This window comes from Papilio machaon, chromosome 3, assembly GCF_912999745.1.
Source record: "Papilio machaon chromosome 3, ilPapMach1.1, whole genome shotgun sequence".
Taxonomy (NCBI): domain Eukaryota; kingdom Metazoa; phylum Arthropoda; class Insecta; order Lepidoptera; family Papilionidae; genus Papilio; species Papilio machaon.
Window position 1 is genome coordinate 3905063 of NC_059988.1, and position 27990 is coordinate 3933052.

General features: G+C 39.7%; 2 protein-coding genes across 12 annotated transcripts; one reads left to right on the forward strand and one right to left on the reverse strand.

Annotated features, from left to right (window-relative positions):
- Positions 1-1124: 1124 nt before the first annotated feature.
- Positions 1125-23210, reverse strand: LOC106712254 (E3 ubiquitin-protein ligase UBR5). 11 transcript variants are annotated; one of them, XM_045686524.1, is made up of 50 exons: positions 22912-23210; positions 19021-19370; positions 18768-18922; positions 18431-18636; positions 17916-18094; positions 17536-17726; positions 17246-17396; positions 16865-17000; positions 16406-16566; positions 16008-16150; positions 15768-15930; positions 14857-15239; positions 14578-14751; positions 14051-14239; positions 13734-13845; positions 13517-13624; positions 13089-13236; positions 12848-12991; positions 12459-12684; positions 12272-12337; positions 12006-12178; positions 11740-11930; positions 11425-11573; positions 11156-11322; positions 10739-10984; positions 10308-10538; positions 10006-10184; positions 9490-9694; positions 9136-9314; positions 8823-9006; positions 8546-8703; positions 8083-8285; positions 7587-7752; positions 7142-7291; positions 6901-7037; positions 6429-6544; positions 5974-6119; positions 5633-5706; positions 5193-5320; positions 4666-4888; positions 4366-4554; positions 4150-4280; positions 3934-4066; positions 3721-3828; positions 3467-3629; positions 3070-3268; positions 2538-2744; positions 2236-2383; positions 1912-2142; positions 1125-1755 (listed from the first exon to the last, which is right to left on the reverse strand). In XM_045686524.1, exons 1-50 carry the CDS (start codon positions 22971-22973, stop codon positions 1543-1545), a joined length of 8574 nt encoding a protein of 2857 aa, XP_045542480.1. In that variant the 5' UTR covers positions 22974-23210; the 3' UTR covers positions 1125-1542. The 11 variants fall into 11 exon arrangements, with proteins under 11 accessions (XP_045542480.1, XP_045542476.1, XP_045542483.1 ...); XM_045686520.1 differs by having other exon boundaries at positions 13089-13233; positions 18413-18636; XM_045686527.1 differs by having other exon boundaries at positions 9490-9664; positions 18413-18636.
- Positions 23211-23627: 417 nt separating this feature from the next.
- On the forward strand, positions 23628-26685 carry LOC106712316 (E3 ubiquitin-protein ligase RNF168). The gene is made up of 7 exons (XM_014504829.2): positions 23628-23979; positions 24117-24246; positions 24529-24741; positions 25020-25212; positions 25292-25530; positions 25673-25868; positions 25950-26685. Exons 1-7 carry the CDS (start codon positions 23628-23630, stop codon positions 26532-26534), a joined length of 1908 nt encoding a protein of 635 aa, XP_014360315.2. The 3' UTR covers positions 26535-26685.
- Positions 26686-27990: the final 1305 nt, after the last annotated feature.

Consider the following 27990-nt stretch of genomic DNA (forward strand, 5'->3'; position numbering starts at 1 on the left):
AATGTATGCACATATATAAAATGGCTACAAAATAGGATTTTTATATTACTACACGGTGTTTTATCTTTTACACAGCAGTTTTATTTTTAAAATTTATTGTGTAGAATTATAATTTTTTTTTATCTTATGAGGTTCCTCATTCATTAACTGTAAAAATTTAGTTAAACAGTTTAAAATGTGCAACTGTACCCAGATTTAAAATGTGAAATAAATTATAAATAGATAGTAAAAGTTACCAAAAAAAAACAACATTATAAGCATTTTAAGGATTATTTATTATGAACCATATCAATACAACTAATCAAAGTAATGAAATCTAGATATAATCTTAAATTTAGAGATAGAGGCGCATTTACTTCCTCTGATATCACAATATCCGTTACTCGACGCCTCGACTCCGTAGTTCCAAATATGTTGCACGTGTATCAATCGGATTATTATCATGTACATCTATCTATGTAACAAGTTTACGCAAAAGAGTAACAGTTTGTGATTCCACAAGAAATGTTCAATACAGTCAGTGTAATAAAAGAACGCAGTCAAACTACACTTCTCTAATATAAGTTGATTCTTCTGATCACTCACAACTGTTAAGCATCGTATTTATTACAGTTATATAGTACTTAACGAGTGTCATAGTTAAGTTGGCGCATAAGTAACAAGTACAAAATAAGTTACTTTTTGTAATTACAAGTATTGGTCTATGATACAATTAACTAAAAACCCATATAAACTAAACATTAAACCAAAAATTAACTAAAAACACATACCTTTATTGTTTAATTTTTATCAATTGCCAAAACATTGAATTTTGCTTTTAATTTTTTATTACAAGTATGATTTTCCAATGAAGAAAAGAACAAACAAGGAATCAAAATGGATAGTTTTTTAAATTATGAATCTATCGATTCCAAGTTCAGATTAGATAGTAAAAAAATTAGATCCCTATTATAGAGTATTCTAATGTGATTTGTCAAATGAAACAACTTATATGAGACAAAGTATGAGGGTGGTTTACTACAAGCCACTTTACATTTTCTTTTGTATTATAACTCATTCCGCAAATAAGTTTATTTTGTAAGATTAAACTTACAATTTTAAATAACATAACATAAATTGACTGCTACTCAAATACATACATACGCTTCATTTTATATATGTATATATACTATTACTAGAATAAGACTTGAATTAAATGTATGTAAAGTAGAACTTTACCTCAAACATGATTATTAATTACTGTTAACTTGTGCACACCGGACCGCTTGCATTGTTTACGTCAATCTTTGAATAGAAGCTTTAGATTGTGTGATGTCAGTCCATAATACCTAATGTTTAAATTTAGTCCAAGATCATAAAGAGAATACGAGACATACAATAGTGTAGGCTTTCTATAAATATATATGACATAAGAGCTATATTTATGGCATTATATAAATACAAGACATCATAGATCCGTCCACCCGACGAGGAGATACAACGGCAGTCTTATATGACTGGGCTTATAGCTAGAGGTACATAGAATCGGTGGCTAAATAGCGTCTACACGAAGCCGAAATTTTTAGTTTTTATAGCAAGCAGCAGCTTGTGCTTGAGTACGTGTCGCGATGAGTAGAGCGGGATGTAGAGGCGCGAGATGCACGTGTTGGCGGTGGGCAGGTGCGCGTCGTCAGCCGGCCGGATTGTCACCGACGGCATTGGCTGGAAGCCCTCCTCCGACGCCGGCAACGCAGGCGAACCCGTCCAGAAGTACACCTGATACAAAACGATGGAATTTTGTTTTAAATACATATAATTTAATGTAACAATTTTAAAATATATCTTTGAAATTGATTGATTGATGATGATAAAGTTACATTTGGTCTAAACGCTCATCTTTAATATATACCTTTAACATTTACAAGAACTTACCAGATCCTGTCGTTCAAGATGAGTCATTTTGTCAACGATGGCCCAGAGCCAACGTTTGAACCTCACGAGCCGCTCTGGAGGCTCGCCGCTCTCGTCGTTGAAGCTTGTGTACGAGACCAGCGCGGCCACATTGATGTCGCCCACGCCGTTCAGCAGGAGCCGCAGGTCCTCAGCGGTCAAGCCCTCCAAGGAGGACTCGGGTAACACATCCAATACGCCCACACGGATCGACTGAAAGTAAAAATGTATTAAACATATTTTTAGCAACGTATTCGAAAGAATATACTAATGAACAAATAATCAAAGATGTAATTAGTAGTTTACCTCGAGCGCTTTTTCCTGCGAGTGCAGCATCCGATGTTGTGCGTACTTGCGCACGTAATCGTACACGTTGAGCGCGGTCACTTCGATTTCTCGGCCACCGGGTACCAGTTCCACACAACCACCGCCTTCTTCTTCACACATTTCCAAACTAAAACATTACATAAAAAATTTAAAATCTATGTACCTAAGAAAAACATTTTATTTAAATTACACTTGATAACAAATTACATAGTTGACCCGGATAACAAATTAGTTGACCCGTAAATAATTCTTACTAATTATCAGTACAGTGTAAGTGTTACCTAAAGTTGAGATCGAGAGCTGCAAACAAGGAATGAGAATCTCCATTCTCTGCGTCGGCGACGAGTTGGCGCAAGCTCTCGTAGACGACAGGGTCGAAGAACGCGAGATCGTGGAAACGTATAGGTCGGGCCAGTATGTATTTCAACACGTGCCGATTGAGGAACATTGGGCACAGTTCATTTTGTAGCAGACACAGCCCGATGATTCTGTAAGGGATTTTATTACTGTTAGAAAACATACATGTAAAAGGCGATGTAACCAATAAAAAGCTGGTTTAAGTTGAGATTTAAATTTTTAAAATAATGATGTATGTGGAAATAGTTAATGAAAGGGTATGTGGAGTAATAATAAAACAGCTTTATGACGTCACGTGTACATTGTAAAACAGCACAGGATCTATAAATACACATCATAAAATATCACAATCGTTTTGTTTCTTATCAAAAGTAGATGCATAAGGATGTATAGTATGAGAATATGGATACATATTATCCGAATCTATTATTTGATACAAATATATTTCAATAATACCTGCCGACATTCCTAAAGGCGTTGATGCGCTCCGAGGTGGCGCGTCCCTGCCGAGGCGAGTAGTAGCCGCGCTTGCCTGGCGAGTAGAAGAGTGGCGCCGCATCGTCCGCAGCCGCCGCCGACGAGCCAGCACCCAGTGCCGCGCCCCCGCCGCCGCCCACACCGCCGCCGCGTTCCGACAGCGAGAATACGTCCAGGTCTGCACAAACAACAACAACATCACTCACACAGAAACAACTATTACATAATCATAGTCCAACGATAGTTCACAACCAATGAGAACAAAGACTTCTGTTGTTGTAAATCACAGATGTTTGTGTTCAAATCGTGATTGAAATCGTTTGTTTTCGACTTCCTAGGCGTATAGAAAACATGACAAAAATAGCTCTTTGCTTACCTAGTATCGCTTCAGAAGGATTCATAACTATAAGGTCCATGGCCTCTCGCACTTTCTGTCTCAATGCGTCTTCACTGGCAAGTAGTACTAAAAGTTGGGCAGGTGTCAATTCTAACAGCATCCCAGTGATTTTGCCCGCAAATGTCGGATGGAGAGAATGTACCTGTGATTTAAAAAATATATCATTGTAAATATTATATTCTTGTAACAGTTCTGAGACATATCTCTCATAATACCAATGTATATTTGCTCACTCTGGGATATAATCTTTCGCCGAGTTGTGCCTGATGCAGGGTGAGATGTTCGTTGTGTCCGCCGGGCCGGTCGCCACTGTACCCCGCGCCCTCAGTCCCCGGTGCAGCCTGAAACATTATAAAATTATACAACTACTGCACTCCACTGGGAAATAAGTCAATGAAATGTAGTAACTTTAAAAATATGAATCTATAGAAAATAAGTAAATGTACCTGTGGTGAGTACGGCCTCGCATCGACACTGAGCACGCGGCGCGGCTCGCGCGCGGTGGGAGGCCGCGGCGCAGCTCTGCCCGGCACCCGCCGCGCCGTGTCCTTAGCGCGCGCTCTGCCTGCACCGCTACTACTGTTCAACAGTACAAGTCGCATAAAACCCATTGAAAACATTTCGAAATTTTATATTTTCTGATGTGCTAAATAAAAATTTACCGTGTTCCAGTGTTAGCGCTGGCGCCTGCATTGGCGCCGCTGGAGCCTGAGGTGCCGTTAGACGCGTTGCTGTTGAGTCCGCTGCCGGAGGTCGACTCCAGCGGAGGCAGTTTCTCGTTTGCTAGTAGCGCCTGTTATAAAATATGTTTCTATGATCGATATCACTTTAACAAGACAAAAAGCATGTATTTCTGTGTGTAGGTATAGGAGTGTTACCTCAGCGACGCTGGTGTAGAAGGACCTGGCGACGCCGCTGCCCTCGCCGGGTTCGTCGCGGAACGTCACCTTGACACGGTTGACGGCGAGCGGCGGCTGTGCGCTGTGCGCGCGGCGGTTCTGCCCCGCGAACGCGCTATTCAACTCCGCGAATGTCTGCTGCAGTAGCTTCGCACGATCACGCTCCATCTATAACAATGAAAAAACAAATATAAATCAAAATTATTGTCTTATAACAAGTAACATTTTTATCTAAAAAAATTCGAACCGGTTATTAAAAAAGAAGTGTCTTTAAATTACCTTATGCAGGGTCAAATCTTTTTGCTGTGAGTTGCGTAGCTTCTCCATGTCGCGCCTGAACTTGACCTCCTTGACTGGGAAGCCGCCGAGCTCGGCGACCACGGAGCCGGGCTCGAGGCCCACGTCCTCGGTGAACACGCGCCCGAACAGGTCCAGTGATAGCCGCCACCGACCTAACAGCAGGTCGTGCGACACGGTCGCTCCCAGTGACGGACAAGTGCGACTAAAATAAACGAACATTATTTGATTCCATCTAACTATGGGTCAAATAATAACGTGAAAACAACAATATAAAAATTATAAATATTATTATTTAGCCAGTGCGTATGAATCATTTGATCACATAGTCATTTTATATCTAGCAACATTGTTTGTCCGAAGTTTTATTTTCTCTGACTACAAAAGTAATATGAAGAGTGTTACTTTTATTAACAAGATATTAATATTTAGATCATTTCAACAAGAAAGAAACGAAATTGGTCAACAAGTAAAGTTGTGGAAATAATATAGATAAATAGTATACATACGCTTGAGCAGGTGCATTAAGTACTTGTGTAGGTAACAAGGGGGCCGTGGTGAGGCCGGTCGTCTCTACTGTCACGTGAGCAGATATCTCCTGCGACTCTAAAGGATCGGCAACACTTAGTAATTCGCCCTGAAAAAAAACATTGTTTTGAATTTATCAAACTTCAAACATGTTTTGTAAAATTATGCCAATATGTCAAAAACGTTTTATTTTTAACGTTTCAAAAAGGAAAAAAAGAAAAGGGCAAAACAATTTTTTATATGTAGTATAATATTTTAGTATATATTGAAACCGATTTCAGTTATTAAATATAAATTAAAATTATAAAAATTTGATTAAAAAAATATGAGATTAGATAAGTATAAGGAATTGTCCAATTGAAGAAGGTTAGGGTATAATTTTGATAAAGAAAAAGTCCCCCAAATAAGTGGAGTGACTTACAGCACGTACAATAACAGTCTTGCCGGGGCTGCGCGAGGTGGACGGCCGCGGCTCGTGCACAGATCCGCTCACTCCTGCACACACAAACGTATATTTTATTTCAATCCAATACCTATATTCAGTAAATAGGTTCAGTTTAAGTTATTTTGTAATAATTGTGAGATAAAGTGATGTGACATTGTAAAATAAGGGTAGCTAAATTTACACCATTATCTGAGAAACTGTACATAGCCGAAAATATTTTAGATTTTACAACTTTTAACGAAAATTGAACAATTTCTCGTATCGTAAGAGAGACAACTCCACAGAGTAATAGTGATTGTTGACAAAAATTAATTTACCCGGTTTAGGCAGTGCGATGTTCTGCTGGTGCGGCGCGTCTATGATGGAGCAGGCGGTGTCCACCAGCGTGTGGAACTCCGATGGCGGTGCCGCCTCCTGCCGGTCCTGCCGCGAGCTGCTACCAGACGTCGACGCGTGCGGATGCCTAACAAACATATGAAATTTATAAGTTAACTTTGTAAATTGTATGGGAAAATTAATTTTGTTTAACCACAATTTAAACAATTTACAAATTTCATTAGTGAAAAATTTAACAACTATATGTAATATACAATTTAGGCATGACATACATCAATTTTAAAAATATTTAGACAAGACAAGAAATAAACATAACTAAACATTATATTCAAAATTTATTGCACTAAATGAAACATTTAATTTTTGATACATAGAAGTAATTTATAAATTATGATCGATCGCAAAACATACTTAAAAATATACTATTGACACTGACCTGTGATGTTTCTTCCTTTGGATTTGTCTTGCTTCATCAGAATCAGAATCCGATGGATATTCACCATCACTTCCGGTGTCCATTTTTGTTACAGTATCTTTAGCACAGGATAAATCCTATAAATGAAGTAAGAAATGAATTAATGACTTATTAAGTGATCAAGTACTAACTAGTACTAGTAAAATATTTGTAGTAGTAGTAGTAGTATTTCATCAATTACAATTATATTGGTAATAATATAAATTACAGGTAATAAAAGTAAAAGTTATAAAATCTATCTTATGATAACAAAATCTCAATATAAACCAAGAAATTGTTTACACAAAATAATGTGTTTAAAAATCATCAATCATCTTATGTATTGTACATCACTTTAATAGTAAACATATTTTTGAAGGAAGACGCTCTCTGTATAATTCAAATAGGATGTGGATAATAACAAATCAATAATAATAATTATTGAGATACACACCTGCGGCTCGTCGCGCGCCATGGTGTGTGTGTGCGCGGGCGGCGCGGAGGCGGGGCGCGCGGGCGGCGACCAGCCGCGCTCAGCTCCGCGCGACGACAAACCCAACCGACGAGGAACCACTTTCAACAGGCACATCACTTTAAGCTTTTATTATAAGTCAAATCTGTTTCTTGTTAATCGGACTACATATATACTTTTAGTGAGTGTATTACAAGATATTGGTTATGTGATGTATTTTTACCTTCAAGCGGATTTGCGGCGCCGGTGTTGGCGTCGTCGGCGGGCGGCAGGGTGACGGGCTGGCGCGGCATGCCGAACAGGTCCTCGCGGCGCGCGTTGGGCTGCAGCAGCTGCGGCTGGTCGGCCAGCGGCAGTGCATCTTGCATTGTCACTGTTTGTTAATACATTTAATTGCCCTTTTGTAACATTGGACTGCAGCATACAGACTTACGCACTTTTACGTATGTTATATCACAAGTAAAAAATGACTATGTTTGACATCGGCAGCAGTATAATTACACGTTAGACAAGAAAGATGATACATTATAACTGTATGGTGAGGAGCTGTATAAGAGGTATAGTTAATTCATATACAGTACTGCATTTGATTGAAATAATAAAAATATTACACTTATTCATTTTAAAAAAAGGTGTTTATTTAATGTCATTAATTTTCATAAACTTACTATTGAAAGGATCTGGCGGGGGACATCCCAGACAGAGCGTGGAGTCGGAACGCTGGAAGAAGGCGTGCGTGCGGCCGCGTGCGCCATCGCCCTCGCCGTCAGACTCATTGGTGCCTCCGCCACCCACTACCATCTCCTCGTCGCCTTCCTCGTTTTCATTTTCGTCCTATTTATCAACAATTTATTTATAAAATAAAAGTGTGTAATACGACACTCAAAATACAAACAACGCTACATACAGTTTAATTCAAAATACCTTTATTAGGCGGGGTGGAAAGTATTAAATAAAGAAACACACACAGTTAATACCGTCCGTTTTTGTTGTGAATACCTTCAAGAGAAAAGCGAAGTGGTCTAACTTTTTTTTTATTGAGGAGAGTAATCCATTTTTAATTAAATTCAAATTAAAATTATGATATCACTGCAATTTGTATTTCCTTTTCCCCCCTCACATTAACAGTCAATTTGAGATGCAGTAGTATTAGGGTAGACTCACGGCTGTCCATAAATGTGGGTGGTGGTGCGGTTGCGGCTGCGCAGCTCGCATGTAGTATATGAGCGCGTCAAGCACGTACGCGACGTGCTTGAGCGCGGCCACGTCCAGCACGGGCAGCTGCTCCGCGTGCTCGGCGCTGTGCGCGCGCAGTAGCGAGAGGCAGTACGCCAGGAACTCGCGCCGCGCGCTACCTGCCTCCACACCTTTACACAAACGAACAAAGACACATTTCAGAATCATGAAGATATATTTAATGATTGAAATTTTTGTAGAAAACAGCAGCTGTTTTTATATAAAACATTTTAACAAAATTTACAACAGTCCGGAAAGCATTTTAAACCTGAAAATAATAAAAAAACACATCTACTTTTAAATGAAATTAGAGTACATATGTATGAAAGAAACAATTGAATTTAGTTTTAAGATTATTGTAAAATAATATAATAATAGTTGGAAAGTGAACCTTGGTCTCTATCCCGGCCGCGCGGTCCCTCCGAGAAGCCGATGATGCGCGTGGCGGGCGAGGTGAAAGAGGTGGTGCGGCGGGTGGTGGTGGCGTTGGTGCGGCTGTGTTCCGCTGCCGCAGAGCCCGCGTTGTTCGAAGTCAATGAAGCGCCGAATCTGGTAATTTAACACATTAACTTCGTAATTCGTCTAAAAAGTCAACTGCCACTTCTAGCTACTAACATTTAGTACATTATTGGTAAGTTATTTTATTAAAATTACCGGTGTGTAATTACCTCAACTGAGCTTCTGTAGCGTCCATAACGGTAACGAGCCAGTCCCAAGTGGGCTTGAGTTGTCGTTCGAGGTAACACTGCAGGCGCAGCGCCTCGCGGTAGGCCAGAGGCACCAGGCGCGGTAACGGCAGAGTTATACGTTCATACTCCCACAGTAGATCCGCGATTTGACGGATGACAATACCTTGAAATAAATTTGTTTATAGTAATGATTAAGAAACGAAAGAGTAACAAGAGCTCTCGGGTTTACTTATACTGTAAATCCAAAAGTACGAGTCTCTCGAATTTTATAAGATAATGTTGGTAAACTTACCGAACGCTCGTGCCAAGAAGGAAGCGGTGGTAGATGTGGAGTGCGGGTCGTGTGCGCCAGCAGCTGCCGCAGCGGCAGAACGTCGCAGCGAGGCGGGGTCGATGAACACCAGCGAGGAGCTGCCCGTCAGCCGCACCCCGCCTGCGCTGCTTGTCGTGCCGCGCGTCGGCTCGCGCGATCTAAATGTTAAATAGAATGAATGAACTGCTCATGCGTCACACATAGTACTGCTGAGGAGAATTTATATAAGCCAGATTTTGTTGAATTGAATGCAAATAATGTTTTAAAAAGTTTGGTCAAAGGAATTTGTGTTATTTCCTTTAAGCAACCCGGCGTTATGTAGATGTGGCTTACCGTATCGCCCATTGCATGGAGTGCGGCGCGAGGTTGGGGCGCGCAGGCGGCGCGGCGCGGCGCTCGAGCGGCTCGCCGTCGTGCAGCGGAGGCTCGGCCTCGCCGTCCTGCTCGTCGGTCTCGCCCGCCTCCGAGTCCTCGTCCTCCGGCTGCGTTGAGTCCCCGCTCTCGTCCTCTGGATACATTAGCAGCGATGCTATACCTGCTGCGTGGTCCACTTAGTTTAACACTTCTAAGGCTGCGTCCATGCGGACACCTTTCGCTTCAAGATACATCTGCATTGCATCTTTTAGTCTCCCACGCGCTTACGTCTATTTAATGTCTTCTTAAAACTCATGTGGTTTTCCTCGTTTATTTTATGTTACCAAAAATTAACAAAAATTGAAGAGCGAAAAAATAAAAAAACTAAGAAAAAACTTAAAGAGTGTAAAATTATAAATGAAGAAACTAAAAGCATAAGGTCACCAAAATTATTTAAAAATTGGAAATCACACTTTTCGCCTGTAACCAACATACCGGCATCAGAACCCTGTGTGGCGCGAGTTTGCACGCTGCGCTGCGCGGACTCGGCATTGTCCTGGTCATCGGAGTCACTCTCTGTCTCCACCTCGGCCAGCAGATCCAGCTCGCTCTCGCTTTCGCCGCCCTCCGCGCGCTCCGTGCCGTTTTCAACGACTACATGTTGTTCTTGCCCTCTTTAATATAACATTTGATATCAGTATTAAAGGTACAGAAAGGCTATGTCGACTTTCTTCAGAGGGATAGTCCGTAGAATACGAAAAGTAAATAAAAAAAAATATATTGAAATGCCCTTATACCTTTCGCCCATTGCATCATCGTGTTGTGCGTCCGGGGTGGGGTCGGCTGCCGCCATGGCAGGCTCGTCGGTCTCGGAGGCATCGTCGTCACCACCCAGGGAGGGCGCTTCGGCCACATCATCTGCGTATTCAGTGGCGACGGGCGTGGAGGCTCTGTCAGGAGCCAGCGCTGATCCGCCCATTGAAGCACCGCCTGCGGCTGCCCCGCGGCCTCCGCCGGTGTTTGATTCCCTGTTATTTAAATTTGTTTTGTAAGAAAATAAGTTAAAAAAATTATACATATCAATGCATTTCTTAATCTACTGTTATCTAATGATCACGTTGAATTAATATGTCGTTCTATTTTGAATTCAATATATTACCTGTTTCCATAAAAACCTGAGAAAAAAAAACAGTTCAACTCTATTTTTTTATATATTTTTCTGGTATACCTGCGACTGTGTCCGAGCCGAGTGTGTCCTGTAGATAGGGGCTCGACTCCAAACAAATCCTCGCTGCCATTAACAAGATCGACGTAGGTTGTGGCAAGTGGGAAGGGGGCAGTGGGGCGCACCACGCCAAGCCGGACCGGCGCGAGCAGGGCGTCGGCTGCCTCCACCAGCTCCTCCACGGCAAGTGCTACTAGCGCAGCGAATACACGCCGGCACCGGACCAACGAGGATGTGATCGAAAGTGGCCTACAAAAAAATAAGCATCAGTGACCTTTCCTAAAATGTTATTTTGAATTTAATACACTTACCTTGCCATGAGCGTACAACAGAAAATATATTAAAAATATATGCATAAAGTTATGAAATAAAAAGGTCAAAATAAGTAGTTAATGCTATCTGGAACTAGAATAAGCTTACCCTCTCTTCTTGGCTGCGCCTGGTGCCATCTCGACACTGAATATGACGAAGATCCTAGCGACGGAGCGCACGAAGCGGCGCGCCACCTCGCGCGCGCGCTCCGCCCGTCCCGGCACCGCCTCATTCTGCTGCTCGCGCATTAGCGTGTGCAGCAACGTGTCTAGCATCTGACACACAAACAAATTAAACACCATTCATGAGACACCACTTCATAAAACTAATAATGTTAAGTATTAATCAAATCAAGATTTATAGAATTGGAGTCTTACTTCATTGGTACACTTAACGATGAGTGCGTGTGTGAACTTGTCGAGGAGCGTGGTTCCGGACTGGTTAAGCGAGGGGCTGCCGGGCCGGCCTTCAGGCTCCGAGGCGGTGGCGCCACACATAACAGCCGCTTCCACAGCAGCCCAATCACCTATTTTATGTAAATAGCATTAGTCTCTCTTAACAGCAAATAAGGCTTTTTCTATCTACATAGAAAGTGTTGAAACATTTAGTGGTGTAACATGTTTAAAATTGTTTAAGCACACAGAAATTTATAGAATAAAAATCCCAAATCGATTTTCATTAATTTATTTTACCCAGTAGATGTAGCAGAGCGCGTCTTGCGAACCGCGGCGGCTCGAGGTCGTGGTCGGGCGTGTCCACCTCAGCGTCGGAGCCGGGCTGCTTGCGCGGCGCGCGACCCCGCCCTCCGCCAGCGCGGAACTGACGCTGCTCCACCGCCTGCCGCCCTACCGTCTGCACCAGGAACAGCAGGATCGACTCGCCCCTACGGAAACATCACATTATACCACCAGTGTTAACACTAAGTTTAACCTGTCATTAAGTCAACAAGTAAACAAACCTGGAGTTAAAATGCGTGGCGAGCTGCGTGTCCCTAGCGAGCCTGGCGAGGAGGTCGCAGCGCGCAGCCCAGTTGCCGCCCACCAGCGCCTTGCAGCGGCACTTCTCCCAGCAGTCACAGTACGCAGTCGGCGACGTGCGCTTCAGCTTGCAGTCGTGTCCTTTGTGGCAAACCTAAACAACAGAGTAGCAGTAAAATTATTTTTATATTTTTAAAACAACCAAATTTGTGATCAATAACCATAAAAGAGACGAGCAATTAATTACCTTCGCGCATTCAGTGCAGCAGCAAAGCGAACCAGTGAGACCACAAGTCTTGCATTCAAATATATCCTGAAAACATTAAAATAAATACATCTTTACAAACAAATGTTTCTAGAATAGTACTATTTTGAACTTAGTTGTAGTATGAATAGTAAGTAATACAATAGTAGCATGTTTAGTGCTAGTGTACCTGATTGATATGTTCCTGTCCTGTCCAGGTAAAGCTGCAGGTGTCGTTGCAACAGAGCACGAGGAGCGGCGAGTGGTCAGGGTGCGCGTTGGGCGGGAAGATGGCATCGGAGCGTTGCGCCTCGTCCGCTTCGGGGCACGACCTGATCGCGTCCAGCAGCACGAGCGCCGCGCGGTACGCACGCTCCGCCACGGCCGCCATCAACGGCGTTTGGCCCATTCCGTCCCTGTTAATAAGTAACGTATTAATTTTTATTATCTTAACTATCCACGTTTATAACGACACAAAGAACTATATTAAATCAAAAAAAAAATATGAGATTGCTGTTATTAACGGCTAAGTCATATAATTTTTTACGAAACAGGTAAATTAGGTGATTATAACTGTACTTAGCAAGGAGCAGCTGCATGAGGTAGGGCTGCAGGACTGGGCTCTCGCAGAGCGCGCGCAGGGCGGCCAGCGCGTTGCCGCGCCGCTCCGCCGGGTCAGCGCTCACCGCACCGCCGCCGTTCGCCCCGCCATTCGATATTTTACTGCATAACAAAGATAAGGCACATACTGGTGATTTTTTATTACTAAAAATGAACAAAAAAAATGGTTTTTGTAAATACTTAAGTCGGTTTAGATTACCTGTTATTAGTAAGTCCCATTAAACTGTCTTCATCGCCGGAAGCCTCGAATGTTTCTGGGGGCCAAGAAATAGCTGGCACAGCTTCATCGGTATTGTTTCCGCTGCCACTAGTGCCGCTCGCTACGTTCGGCATCGAAGAATTTTCTACTATTTCAAATGCAAGATTAGTTCAAAACTAACAACAATTCTAAGTCTCCTCAATAAATGTCACCGGACGCTTTATTTAAATTTCGTTTTGTAAGTAGTAAGTGAAGTTTTAAGTCAAAAGTATGTATAAAATAATCAACTTGTACGAAAGCAGGTAATCATGTACAGATTAAAAGATAATTAACTAACCTGGTATAACATCTTAGAATATTAAATGTATATTCATATAATAAATGCATTAATGTTGTTTACTATAGTAGTGTGTTGCAGATAATCTTACCTATATCGGGTTCTTTGTTTGATGTAGGTGCACACATGTGCACACAAGCATGTAGTATATTCCTGTTGCCATCACACCGTTCTTGAAGGATGGAAAGTATTTGTTGTTCTGTGAGACAAATTACAACTATTACAAACAATAACAAAGAACATTATGGTATTTTTTGGTTGTTTTATGCGATTTTGGATAGTAAATAGGTAAGTCAGTGTATACTAACTGTTGTTGTCCGCTTCGAGTAGATGCAGCAGCTGGCGCACACCTTCCAAATCGCAGCGCAGCACACGCGGCATCATCAGCTGTGGCTCTGGTACTATTATTATAAGCGCCACCTACCGAAAAAGTGAGAATAGAATATTTTAAACGTAACATGTAACATTATGTAACATAGCTGTCGCCCGCGACTCCGACCGCGATAAATTAAATAAAATCTTAATAAACAGTTTATGTGTTCTTAGATACTTTGTAACAAGCATGCATCCATCCATCTAAACGTGACGTGTCTCATGAGGGGGTAGGATGGGGGAGGGAGTATACCTGTGACTTGAGCGCAGCGTGGTGCGAGTGCGCGGCGCCATGCGGCTGCAGCGGCAACGCGTGTGCGGTGAGTGCGCGCGCGGGCGGCAGGTTGAGCGGCGGTGGCTCGCGCACCATGCCTACACAGTCGCGCGCGATGGGGTACAGCGCGCCGTTGCCGTCCGCCATCACCACCACCGCCTCGCTACCCTACACACACAACACTCATACTGAGTATCGTCATCATTTACGACCAATTGGTTACCTACAATTTCTACTGAAAGACCAGAACTATTTCAAAATTTTAAGCACATAACATTAAACACTATGCCTAGTTATACCTTATTTCGAGCCAAGATAAATTGTTTTGATAACAACATCTTTCTCCAAATAACACCAATATACAAAAGAATATTATTTAGCCTCATTATTATATTATTTTCATTATTAAGCCTACGATTGCACAAATTGTGTTAGCTTCTTTACTTGTTTGGTCATGAGCATAATATAATAAATTTTCAGTGTGAACAGTTTCTATGACAACTTACTTCTGCGGCAGTGGCGAGCTGAATACCGGCTCCGTTGGTGTGACCGAGCAATGCCTCGTGGTCAGTGGGGAAGACGCTGTCAGTAAGCGCACGAGTCGCGCCCACCGCGTATACGGCGTACGCCAACGCGCCGCCCGGTCGCTTCACTACGGCGTGCACCCCGCGACTGTCAACCTGTTACACATTCTTTATTTATCATTTGAAAACCAAAACATACTTTTGTTCCATTATTTTTTTTACCTTTTTTATAAAAAATTATATAAACAATAGATAACTTACTGCGATGGTAATAACTTGCAACTCAGGTGGAAGAGCGACCTTCCTGGGCGAGCGCTGCAGGCAGTCCGGTCCGCGGGACCCAGATCCACTTCCCGCGCCCCACTTCACCGCTACCAAATCATCTTTGCGTACGAGCCGGCAGTCTTGAAGCACGGTCGTCCAGTCATCAGTGGTGGAGGGCAGCACCTCCTTGCCGTCCTTGCCCATAGTCGGGAACCGCACTGCCGCGTAAGCTCCGTCAACCTTGAGCACGCGGCCCAATGGCACGCTCTTCACATCCTCGAGAAAGACTACTTCCTTCAATGGCCACTCTTCCTCGTCACGTTTGGAGCCATCGTTGGAAGAACCTTCCTCACCACGAACGGTCACACGTTTAGCACGTTCTAAAATAATCACATGTTTTTAATATATTTCGAACTACAAGTCGATCGTGAGACCTGACATAATGATGGATCAGAATGTGCCACCAAATTACAAGAGACATTCGTTGCTACACATGTAACAACGACTTCGACATCTTACACGAGGCACAGATACGAATTAGTCATAGCAGAGGCGATCGCCAGTGGTGGAGAAATTGGGAAGCAAAAGTGGAGAGATGATCACAATAATAAGAAAGTAATGCGATTGAATGAAAATGGCTAAAAAGGTCGAGGAAACCGAAGAAGTTATGGATGGATTGTGCTACTGAGGATATGCTTAGGAAGGAAGTGAATTCAAATATGACGACTGATAGAGACATATGGAATACTAAGACCTACTGTGCCGAAACTCTGTGACAAGGGCAGGTTGATGATTTGATTTTGTGATAACATAATATTTATGTTAACTTTTATGTTGGTCAGATTTGAAAGCTCATACAGAAAAAAGTTGAGGTGCAAACTATAATAAAATCAATATATCTAACTTACTGTGTGAAGTGCTGGTGTCACTGCAAGTAGAAGAGGCGGGGCTGGGCGGCGGTGGCATGTCCAGGCGGTCCGCCATATCCTTATTGCTGTCCTTGCCACTATCCTTGCCACTTCCGCCGGAAGAGGACGCTTTCACGGAGGACACAGTCAGCGGAGATTGATTCTAGAAAAACATTGAATGTGATGTAAATGCCATATTGACAATAAGAGGTAGCAATAAAGCTTATTAGTAATGCTAACCTGAATATCTCTCTTGTCTTTATCTGAGATGGAGCGGTCAAGCTGAGGCGGTGGCAGCAACTTGAAGCGGCACATATCCGATAGGTTCCAGGCCGCATTTTGCAACACGCCCACTTTCGGCACACCCGAGGACATGTTGAAACCTAGATTAGGACAAAAACCATTAACCACAAGATGATACACAATAACTTGATGACTAATGTATGTATTTAAGAGTACAATGATCACAACGTCTTAAGACGTATAATCGACCGAATATGTTTGCAATGTGAAGTACTTTTTCTGAAAATAAATACAAAATACTACACTACAACGTATGATGTTAATACTAAACTAGAATTGTTTAGATTTAAACATATTAAATAAGATGAATATGTTTAGTGCAACACAATACAGACCTATAGCGCCGGGCTGGTACATGGGCGCGTTCTTCATGGTGACGTTTTGTCCCGCCTGCAGGTCCTGCGGCGTCGCGGACGAGTGGCCGCGCTGCTGCTTGCGGGAGCGTGCGCGGTGCTTCTCCCACAGGCGAGCGCGCTGGCCCAGTGGAAGTACGCCCCTACGAACAAAAAAAAAACATTCACTCACGCCATCCCTTTATTTCCTTTATTATTTACATTAATTCACGAAGCTTTTGTTACAAAAAAGCGTGGGAGTTTTCAATCGTGAATATAAATTTAAGTAGTAATCACAAAACGGTTTTCACAAAAATGTATAAAATAAGCATATTTTGAAGATGAATGATGTTTTACACAATATACTAAAATTCAAATTCAATATGCACAATAATGTGACGTAACACATGACAGGACATAACATATGACAGGATGTTATATAGTTATTCCAAAATAACATACCACCAGTAGAGAGCTCCAGAGTCCAGTTTGGCCACAGTGTAGAGCGAGCAGGCGTGCAGAGACACAGCCTTGTCACTGCCAAACTCCGTGAACGTTTGCAGAGGATGCTCCAAGCGAGCGGCGCCCGGTGCGTGAGCTAACAAAACAAATATAACAAATTGATTATACTCAATTTAAATTATACAGTTTTTCAAACCGCCGTAGACCCGCTATAAAAAAAATCGGTGTAATTTTTTCCGCGTCCTCTGAGGGTTCAGATGTTACAGTCTTTCGTACCTCCAGGACGTAATTTAGGAAGTCATGTTATGGAAGTTTGAAAACGGCTGGTCTGATCAATAGAATAGAATAGCTGGTATAATGGTTGTTTGATAATTTTAGTACCAATAGACTCATCGAGGAAGGTGGCAATTCTGCCTGTGTCAGTGAGCACGGAAACTCGAATGCCAGCGGCGCTAATGTTGACGATACGCTCTCCCGACATCATGCCGAGCCAGTTGCCGCGCGGGTGGTACAGACTGTTAGAACTGGAGCACTGCAACAAAAACATTCCACTTCAAACCGATAATAATGACAATTTTCACAAATTAACCGTAAAATTAAACCTTGCATGGATTTTTTCGGTGTTCGGTTGTTTTAATGTAGGTGGTCCAATTGAAAGGTAATATACTTACGTCATTGCGCTGGTAAGGATGCGCGTCAGCCCAGCGCCACTGGTGCAGCTGGCCGAGGCTGGAGACTGCGATGAGCTCACTGTAGGTGGCCGCAATGTGCGTGAAGCGGATATTGCTGTCCCAGTACTCCAGTTCCTCGGACACCCACAGCGGCGACGCGCTCATTGCAGAATCTTTTTTCTTGTTGTCAACTTCAAACATTAAATCAATCAACAAACAGTAGGCAAATGTATAAATTTAGTAAAGGATTCATACCTAAGAGAGAAAAAATAAAACATTTTATAATAAATTAGTTTTAATATACTCTGAAATTTTAAATATACTCATTTGTTCATATGATTGTGAAAGATTAAAGGATTTTTTCATATTTTAACTAATACCTCCATCTTTATCCCACGATGTATCTCTCAGAGCGGATTCGAGCCACCTCCTTGGGCCGAAGTACTGACGATCGCGCCACCTGCTGAACTCCGAGGGCCGCTCCTGCGTGGAGCTACTGCCCTCGCGGCTGGCGCCCGCGCGTCCACCACCACTGCCACTGCCGCCGCCCCCGTTACGACTGCCAGTTTGTTTACATTAAAAGGAATACATTTAAAAATTACTTCTATTTATATGTCCAGATAGATTGCTTTATTTCATTTAACTAGATAAATGGTTATTTGTATATTATGTCGCTGACTTTATTATGTTCTTGTGGCTTTTTAGCATCTGGACATATAAACTAACATACAAACAACTACACAAAAACAACACACAATTACAAAACAACACAAAACAGAAACTGCGTAAGCTAGTCAGCGTGCTAGATCGGGGCTTGAGTTCTATGTTCGCTAAGGGTAGTGGAGAAGAGGCAAGGAGCGTAGCACGACAGGTATACCTTCTGATAGTCGCGTACCCGAAGATGTCCTCGGAGAACATCGCATCGGCGTCGATTATGACGGAATGGTCCTGCTGCGTGGCGTGGAAGCCGCTGTCGAGCAGCGAGATGAGGTCCTCTGGCACGTAGCCGTCGCCGCCCTCGCCACCCTCTGGCTCCTCGCCCTCCTCATCGTCGCGGGACAGCAAGTTGTTTACGGCTAGGTTCACGTCCAGGTTTGTACGCTGTGTAACATTCATGTCCCTATATTTCTGCGCGAACTTTACGCTATCGCCATCGTCGGTACGAAATTATAATTTGAAATATCGAGAACAAAATTGGAGCATAGCAGTATAAAATGCGTTGAAAGCTTTACCTGCAATTCTCGTATAATGAGACTGCGACTTTTTCCTTGAAGAACAACTTGAGCCTGTGTTACCAAATCCTCCGGTACAAAAGGCGCCGGAACGGACACGACTCGCCCGGAGCTAGATGCGCCTATAATTACACCAGTGGCACGACTCGTAGACCCTAAAAAGCCAATTAAAAAAAAAAGTCAAGTCTACAGTGTGTTTCCATAAACTGGTTGAAATGGCGATTTTAACCAGTTTATATTACTCAAGTTGTACCTTGTGAACTGGGTGCAGCACGAATTGAGTTTCTCATGATGCGAGCCCTAGTCCGCGGCTGTTGTCTAGAGCCGCAGCCGCCACTGCTGCCGCCTTGTTTCCCCCCACTAGTCCCACCTCCCCCACTTCCTCCACCTCCATTCCCACCGTTCTTGCTGGCGTCCGCTTTGCTCAAGTCGAGCCTGTCGGGGATGATGGAGAATGCGGCGCGGCATATCGTGCCGTCGTCAAGTAGGCAAGCGATGTGGGCGGGGCCGGCGGTCACGGCTCGCACACCACGCAGTGTGCTGAGCGCTGACGATCCAGCCCCTGTCCCATATCGGTTCCAGCGCTCAGAAACCTCTTTTAATCTAAAACAAAACATTGAAAGTGTCAACATATTTGTTAACACTGACTTTATGACTTAAAAATAATTCATTGACATTTTAATTTAGGTGGCCTGTAGATCACAGGTCTAGTGCTCCCTGCCATGTACCGAGGTATTTTTAAATTTCATATGTACATTTATGTGATGTTTGTTGAAGGAAAACATTGTTATGCAATCTATGCATACTTGAGAAAAAATTGAAAGATGTGTGTGAAGTACCAATACGCATTAGGTTATGGATATTGACTACAGCTTAGTCATCATCAGTTAGGGTGAGTTTATATCCTTGGCGAGGTCTTGTATTAGTTTATGAAGTTCAAGGCCACCAATTCACAGACTGGCATGTTAATTTTCATAGCATAAATTGTGTTGGCACAGAATGTGTTAAATATTATATCAGATCAAATTAATGCATCAAATGTATTTATATAAATGATTAATCAAAAAGTAAGGTTAAAGAAGGTATAAATCTGATCCCTGAATGGCAAGTAGCAAAGGATACATAATAGGACTGGAAAGTAATGTCAATATTTGATTGTCATTTATCAGCTCAGTATGTGAAATGAGCTCAAATTGAAGCAAATCTATATGAAACAATCAAGAACTACTCAAATACCCATGCCCTTTTTTTTGAGAGGAATACTTTATACATATTTCTCGCCTCGGGGGGATGCAGTAGTTATGTGAGATTCTCTTCCAGATAGGAAGCATACCCACTAAATAGAGCACAGGCTCTTTCCAAATGAATTGCAATTAAGTACTGCAAAGCTAGGGTTACATTTCAAACAGCTCTTCTATGGATTTGGTGGTGTATATGCTGAATTGTTCATTTTAAAGTGCTGTAACCTTGACAAAGTGTTAATGCAGATCTTTACTGTGAAATTTGACAGTTGCATTAAGCAAAATAATCTTTATTTATTTATTAACTCTTATTGCTATTATAACTTATACCTAATTCACAAAGCAAGGGCGGCCTTATCGCTATAAGCGATCTCTTCCAGGCAACCCAGAGGGATAGGAGAGACGAACATGAATAGCGGGGTGTATCATAAATAAATTAAGAAATGTCAAAAATAAATAAATAAGAAATAATAATCTTTAATTGAAAAGAATCCAGCCATTGTACAGAAAAGGAGTTATACTGCAAGACAATAATGCAAGAATTCCAATTGCAACAACATTTTCTTAGTAAAGTAGAAATAGGTGCATCCCAATGGGTAGTACCCCATACCTGTAGTTCTATAAAACTGTTTAGGCCTCATATTAGTGTTTAATATCCCATCAGTACTACATTGTACTAACGGGACAAACTTAATATATGTTGATATTTGCAATCAACATCTTGTTTGTATTTTACATAAAATACCTAGTAGTTTTTATAAGTATAATATGTAATCCTCTTTTGATTGCAATAATAAATGCCCAATTAAATTTGAGTGGCATTGTAAAGTTGTTTACAGATCTTTTGCATATCAATTTCATCAGGGTTCCTTTTACTGTTTTTAGAATAAATCTATTTTCATTGAAAATGTTCTTTACCATTGTTATATGTGGTATGGGAAGAGTGTTACAGCATCTGGGTTATAATTATTATTTCCAAAAAGCATATTCTAGACAAAAACCAGTTTGGTGATGCTCCAAATATAAAACATTAAAATTTTGGGGATCCATAATGTTTTTAACTTATATGCTAAAAGTAAAGAGCAAAAAATATACTACATTACTATATAAAACTATTAGAATAAAATTTGAAAGCATGGTATATATCTCTACTATAGGTATGGGGTACTAATGGAAATTTAGATGATTTCTAAATAGCTCCCTCTGTGAATGTGGGCTTGAGGAGGGATCAGCAGAACACATTTTCTTTAACTGCCCTAGGAGACCGTCCCTTTACGAAGCGCTACTGGACACTATCCCCAGATCGACGAATTTCAAATCTTTGTTAGGCCTCGTACATACTCCTTTTGTAAATATTTTATGTGAATATGTTAACCAGAATAACATTAGACTATAAGTTGTTTGTCTTTTCTAACCTTCTAACAATCTGTTTTGTTATATATATTGTTTGTCTTGTTTTAGGTAAGTAATTCAACAGTCGATTACTTTGTCAAATAATAATAATCAAAATTGATGTGACCTTGTGCAATCACGAAACCCACCCAATAAACAAGAGCCCACACCTAAAGACACCTGGATTCAGTCAAAACCACAGACCAAGCTCTATGAACTGGATTTTGGCGAAATCAAAAAGGACCGCCAATAAAAAAGAAATTGAATTAATTTCTAAAACTTGTACTCAAGATATTTTATTCAAAACCATTTTATTTTTATTGTTTCGGCATGGAACATTTGCAAGCTTGATGTACAAAAGTTGCTAATGCAGATAATCATTATTGATTGAAAATAAAACTTATTAAATTTATCCCTTTGAATTTAACTTAAGCAATTTTTATTTCATTCTAATACTAGCTTTTATCCGCGACTTTGTCCGCGTGGAATAAAAAAAATGCACACAAGATAAAAATCTAAAGATAAAAAAAAAGTTCCTATGTCCATCTCCTAGTTCTAAGCTACCTCCCCATCAATTTTCAGCTAAATCAGTTAGACCGATCTTGAGTTATAAATAGTGTAACTAACACGACTTTCTTTTATATATATAGATTTCATCACCAGTGAAGTTAAAAATTGTTTATTGACATCATTAGTTTAAGTCAAAAGTGAGAGTCATCAATAGTGCATTTTATTAATAACTTTACAGTAAACAAGTTAAAATTTAGAATCCAATATTTCTATTGGAAATGTATAACAATAACACAGGTAACATGAAAATATTACCTAAAAAAATACTTTAGTTTTGCAAATCTCTTTAGCTGGTGTAACATATGGGAAAGCATTGAGTGTATTCTAGATTACTATGTTTTAATCAATAAAATTAAGGTAGGTAATTTTTTTTAATAAAATAATGATGTAGGGTAAGTTTTCCTTTGCGACGTCATTAATTATTATCATATTGCTATTTATCCCAGAGTAGACTTTCAAATAAAGAACAAATACACAGTTTGAAAATAAGCAACTAAATATATTACATAAACTAAAAAATAGAAAACAAATAAGCAAGGATTTTGTCGGTGTATTAAGAAATAATAGGCGATAACGCAACATGTATCAAGTATTTAATGATTTTTAATTAAATAGTTTATATATTTTTCTAGGATACTTGGGGTTCGCAAATTGATCACGGCATCGTGTCAAGACGATTCAGATTATACGCCATTAGGGATCTCAATCTCAATAATCTAATAAATCAATAGAATTTTGAAAATTGTATTGGGCACTATGCGATGAAACGGATCGGAATATTTCTAGAAGCTTAAAGAAACGATAATTCCTTTCATAATGTTAAGAAATGTATTGTTGTTAACCATCGATCAATCTTTTTGTGTTACTCATCACCAAGCGTAGAAATTGTCGGAGTGTTATATGTAATGGAGTTCGCCAAAAAATAGAAATAATAGGCGTACCTGTCTATCAATTGATCCTCTGTCCCAGGCAAAGGATGAACCACAAAATGCATAGAAGACATTTCCGTAAGACGTTTTGTCTTATGTTTTTAGTAATTGAACAATGTGCACTTCATAGAATCCACCACAATAGTTTTAAGAACAAAAGAAAACCACCATCTAAAAACTTCCAACAACCACCATATTTTATTTCTTGTGATTCCTGATTCCACTAGTAATCGTTTTTCGTTCTCAAATACATGTGAGTCGGTACATGACGAAAAAAGAAAGAAAATATCAACATGGCTTCTACGTCTGTAATGTTGGCTATCTTGAAATTTGAAGTTATTACGGACATAGCCAATATAAGAACTTTAAAAATCGCCTTTAAATTCTTGAAAAGACGTTCATTGTATTTCTAGGTAACATTATCGATTTATTGATGTTTTATAGGTGTTTTTGTCATATTAATTAAAACATTAAAGTAAAACAAATTGTTTTATCAAAATAAAATTCTAGTAGCCTTTCCAATTAAAACAGTCATAAATAACCTAAAGAAATTAAAAAGTTTGGTAAAGTAATACGAAACTAATAAATATGTATGAGACTGTACGTGTTTCAGGTTTTATATCTTTTTTTAACCTTCTCTGATCTGAAAGGAACTTCTTGTAATCTATGGATTATGGGTAAATGCTCTTTGGTAGTGGGGACGAAATCAAAGACAAAATGGAAAAACAATGTCAAAAATGGCGGCCAAGTCAAAGAAGCGGCTGTCTAAAATTGAAAATAAATTACTAAAATTGGAAAAATTAGAAATTAATGATGTTGTTTGTTCAATTTGCCACTCCATACTTGTCGAACCTGTTACTTTACCATGTTATCATGATTTTTGTCAAAGTTGTTTTAATGGTAGCATAGAAAATAATTCTTTGTGTTGTCCTCTATGTCGTTTACGCATTGGTTCTTGGCTAAGATCAGCAACAAAACAAAAGAATTTAGTTAATTTAGAACTTTGGGATTACATCAAAAATAAATTTTCACGTGAAGTAGATAAAAAGATAAACGGGGATGATATTAATATACCCGAAGGTAAGTTGCTCTAAAGAAAAATACTAACGTATTAATATTTATTTTAATGTAGAAAATCGTGTAATTAAAACAATTTTCTAGTATGATTTTAAAGTTGTAGAGCGAATGATTACTAACAGTCTTCATACCAATTCCAGAAATACCAATACCACGATTGAGTGCACCGGGAGAAATTAGACTAGAATATGAAGCAGAATTGAAGAGATTGAGGTCTGAACGTCTTAGACTTGAACAGAAACACTTGGCAGAAACAGAACTTCTCATTAAGTGGGTTTTTGATTTTTCTGAATGTGAATTCGTCCAATATATCAAATGGCTAAATATATTTACTTAAACCATAGAAACTATTTTACAAACATTAATTAGTGGTTTAATGAGGGGATATTAATTTTTTTATAGCACAAATGAAAATTATTTAACTTAAATATTAGTATAATGACTTGATAATTTATAAACATAAAAATGCTACATTCCTGTATGTGATGTTATAGTAAGAGTAAATAACTAGTTAATTGTACATTCTAATAATTTGTTATAATTTTATTACAGAAAACTACAAGCTGAAGAGCTTGAAGCTGAACAAAAGTATATAGAGCGGATAAAACAAGATGAGATGTTAGCAAAACAAATGCAAGGTGCTGCTGAAGCTACAGTTCTCGATGTCAATAAAAAAGATAGCTCTAAAGATATTCCTACAAAACCAAGACTAAAAGCTAGAAAGATAGATACCTATTTATCAAAATTAGAAGCACCAGTAAAAGAGTATGTATATAGTAATTTAGTTTAATATATTTTTAAATATAACTGAGTCAAATAACCATCACATATGGTTCAGTCTGCTCAAGGAAGCAAAGTTTAACTACCATAAAATAGTAAGAAGATATATAGAGGTGAAATAAAAAGTTGAATTTCTTTTCTTCTCATCAGTCACTATAGACTAGTTATGGTGAACCAAAACACTACCATTAGTCCAGTATAGGTTTAAGTAGGACATTTTAAAGGGAAGATAATTGTTGTTTATAGATATAAAAAAATTACAGGTGTCCATTATCAACTGATGATAACCAAAGCAATGACGGAACCACTCAGAGAGTCTCTTCACATAAACCCAACTGTAGACCTTCTCCAGAAATGCTTCCCAACTATGGAAAGCTCTTAAAAAGTTTTTTGGAGAGAAAAATAAAAAATGGTGTTGGTGTTTGGAATAAAGAGAATGGTGAAAATGCCACAAAGGTACCATAATCTTATTAATGTAATTGCATTACTTGTAATTTCTATTTTTTTTTTTAAATATCAATTCATGTCATTTCAGACAACACAACCTATTGAAAGTTCTAGTAGTAGCAAAGAAACTGTCCCACCGCAAGATAAAAATGCCTCAAAGTCTAAAAGTATGATACAATCATTGTTAGTATCACTTCCACTGCCATATACTGGAATATTGCAACATAAAAATAATGTAGAAAATAGACATTTAGAAACGGGCAGTGTTGATTCAATGCAGCAAGAATTATGTTATTTCAAACCTATTGACGGATCAACACCCACCAGGTAAATTAGATTTTGTATAGGGCAACCATTTTCACACTTGCTAGCTAAACATACCTGATGTCATTAAAAATTTTAGTTCACAATATTGATGGTTTGCTTATTTTGAAAAAGAATGTTTATTTTATCAGGTTTTTTCTGTTAGTTTCAGCCCTAACAAAAGTTTTCCGTTGCGCGTACCTAGCATGCGAGCGGAGCAAGAAAATACTCCACTGGAGCTTGGAGGTCCTCCGAGCCGAGATCAATATTTAGAAGGCTTGTGCCGCCTCAGAAGTATATCCTTAGAGCAGAAACTACCTTCTGCATTTGTTATTGCACTTAGCATTTTAAGAGTAAAGAAGGTATGCATAAAGTAATATGTAGTTATTTTATAATTTTCACATTTATTACATTCATTGTGTTAAATTTCTTTTTCAATGAAGGAAACACCCAAGAAAGGAGTATCAAGGACTCGAAACAAAAAACATATAGTAAGTTCTAGTGTCACATCGGATGAATTGAATACTGTTAAAAGAAATGTTCCAAATCGGAAACAGCAAGCAGGAAAGGTCGATGGTATAAGAAAATTGAACGCTGAAAAATCTTTACGACGCACCCGGTCAATGGGAAGTATATCAAAGGACGAAAACGAAGTTACACCGAAGAAAAAACTTAAAGATAGGAAGGTGTCTTCCGATAGAAAAGTTTATTTGAGAAGTTATTCAAAAAAACCAAATACAAAAAGTGAGATTGATAGCCCACCTCTAGTTAATGAAACTATTAGTAATAACAAAATAAATTTAGCTGTAAAGAACTTGTCTAGTCCATTGGAGAATTGTGATGTTAAAAATATACTGAGAGAACAACTGAGGATCGAGAAACTAATAGAACAGGAGAAAAGCGACTTTGAACTGGCGCAGAAGATGGAGGCGGAGTGGAACGGGCGCCGGCAGCCGCGGCGCGCCGCCAGCAAGCGACAGGTCACTCTCGCTTACGCCCTCAGGCCCGCCAAAAAATTAAAGGTTTAGTTCTACTACAGTTTTAATTGATGTAAATTTTATAGAACTGCAGTATAAATGTATGATGTCTTAAAAACTCAATTAACTCATTAGTAATTATAACCATGTATCAATAATCCTGCCATTGATATTATGCATATATTTTGTAAATTCGCCAAAAAATCACGTATTATATAAAATGTTTGTGGTTACTCAGAAAATAAGAATGCTTTAAAATACAATTTGCAAATAATGTTTGAATTGAATGCCATCTGGTCATCATAATGGTCATCTTGGATTTTTGCAAATCAATTGGTATTGACTTTCCATACGAGAATCTATTTTTGTTTAATGTGCTTTAAAAAACTTACTTGTGGAAGAAAAACATAAGTTATGTTTTACATTAGATTAACGAAAAACGTGTCTTGCTATATATCAAATACTCATAGACCATAAAAAATTACCTTACAAATCATTTTTTATTTGACTCGAACCGATAAATTGATGATCTACAGATCAGCTCATGGTTCACATGTATGAAACAGATTAGTAGGCCGGCTCGCAGTTCAGCTCACCTGCATTGAATTATGATTTACATTTCAAGTTGCGAACTGCATGTCATGAGGCAGCTTCACTATATTGTATAGTTTAAAACTTATTTTCCATCTCAACTACAATTAAATCTTCCAAAAAAGTGATTATTGCCTTGGTTTTTAATGTTTTATTGATGGCAGCTTTTTACCCACCATTAAATAGTTCAGTATTATAGGCATTAAATTACATGTCTTCATAGAAAACTACTTGTAAAACAACCTTTTTTGAAATTAAATCATGTTGATTTTAACATCACAACACTCAGGAAGACAATACTACACTCGCGAGCAACCAAATCGACTCACCCCTTGACGGCGCACATATGCATTGATTTTGCTAAAACGACAAATGTCAATTATAAAAATGATATGTCATTCGTAAGCTGAAGATTGATACTCTCATTTAACATCAATACCCTAAAAAAAATTGAAGCGCTGATTTAATGACGCATTTTAATTAGGCGTCAGGGAAAATTTGCTCCATAAGGTATCCACGAGTTGCGCTACCTTTCCCCGCTATAAAACCCGCCCACATCCGGTTTACCCTATCAGTCGCTTATCACAAGTTGGCCGGTACACATCTCAGTAAATTGCATTAAAAGTTTTAGTGAAACCATGGATACCACGCCAGAAAAAGCAGCTCAAGTTGTTGCCTTGTTGCAACAAGGGTTAAGTCAGCGAGCAGTCGCTGCCCAGCTCCAATTGAGCCAGTCTGCAGTGTCCCGAGTATACAAACGGTTCCAAGAGACTGGTGCCTTTAATCGGAGACCAAGAACGAGCCGCCACCGGTGCACTTCAGAGAGAGACGACCGTTTCATTGTCTCAACCTCGCTGCGCAATCGACACCTCACGGGTGTTGATGTGCAACAGGAATTGAGACATACACGAGGGGT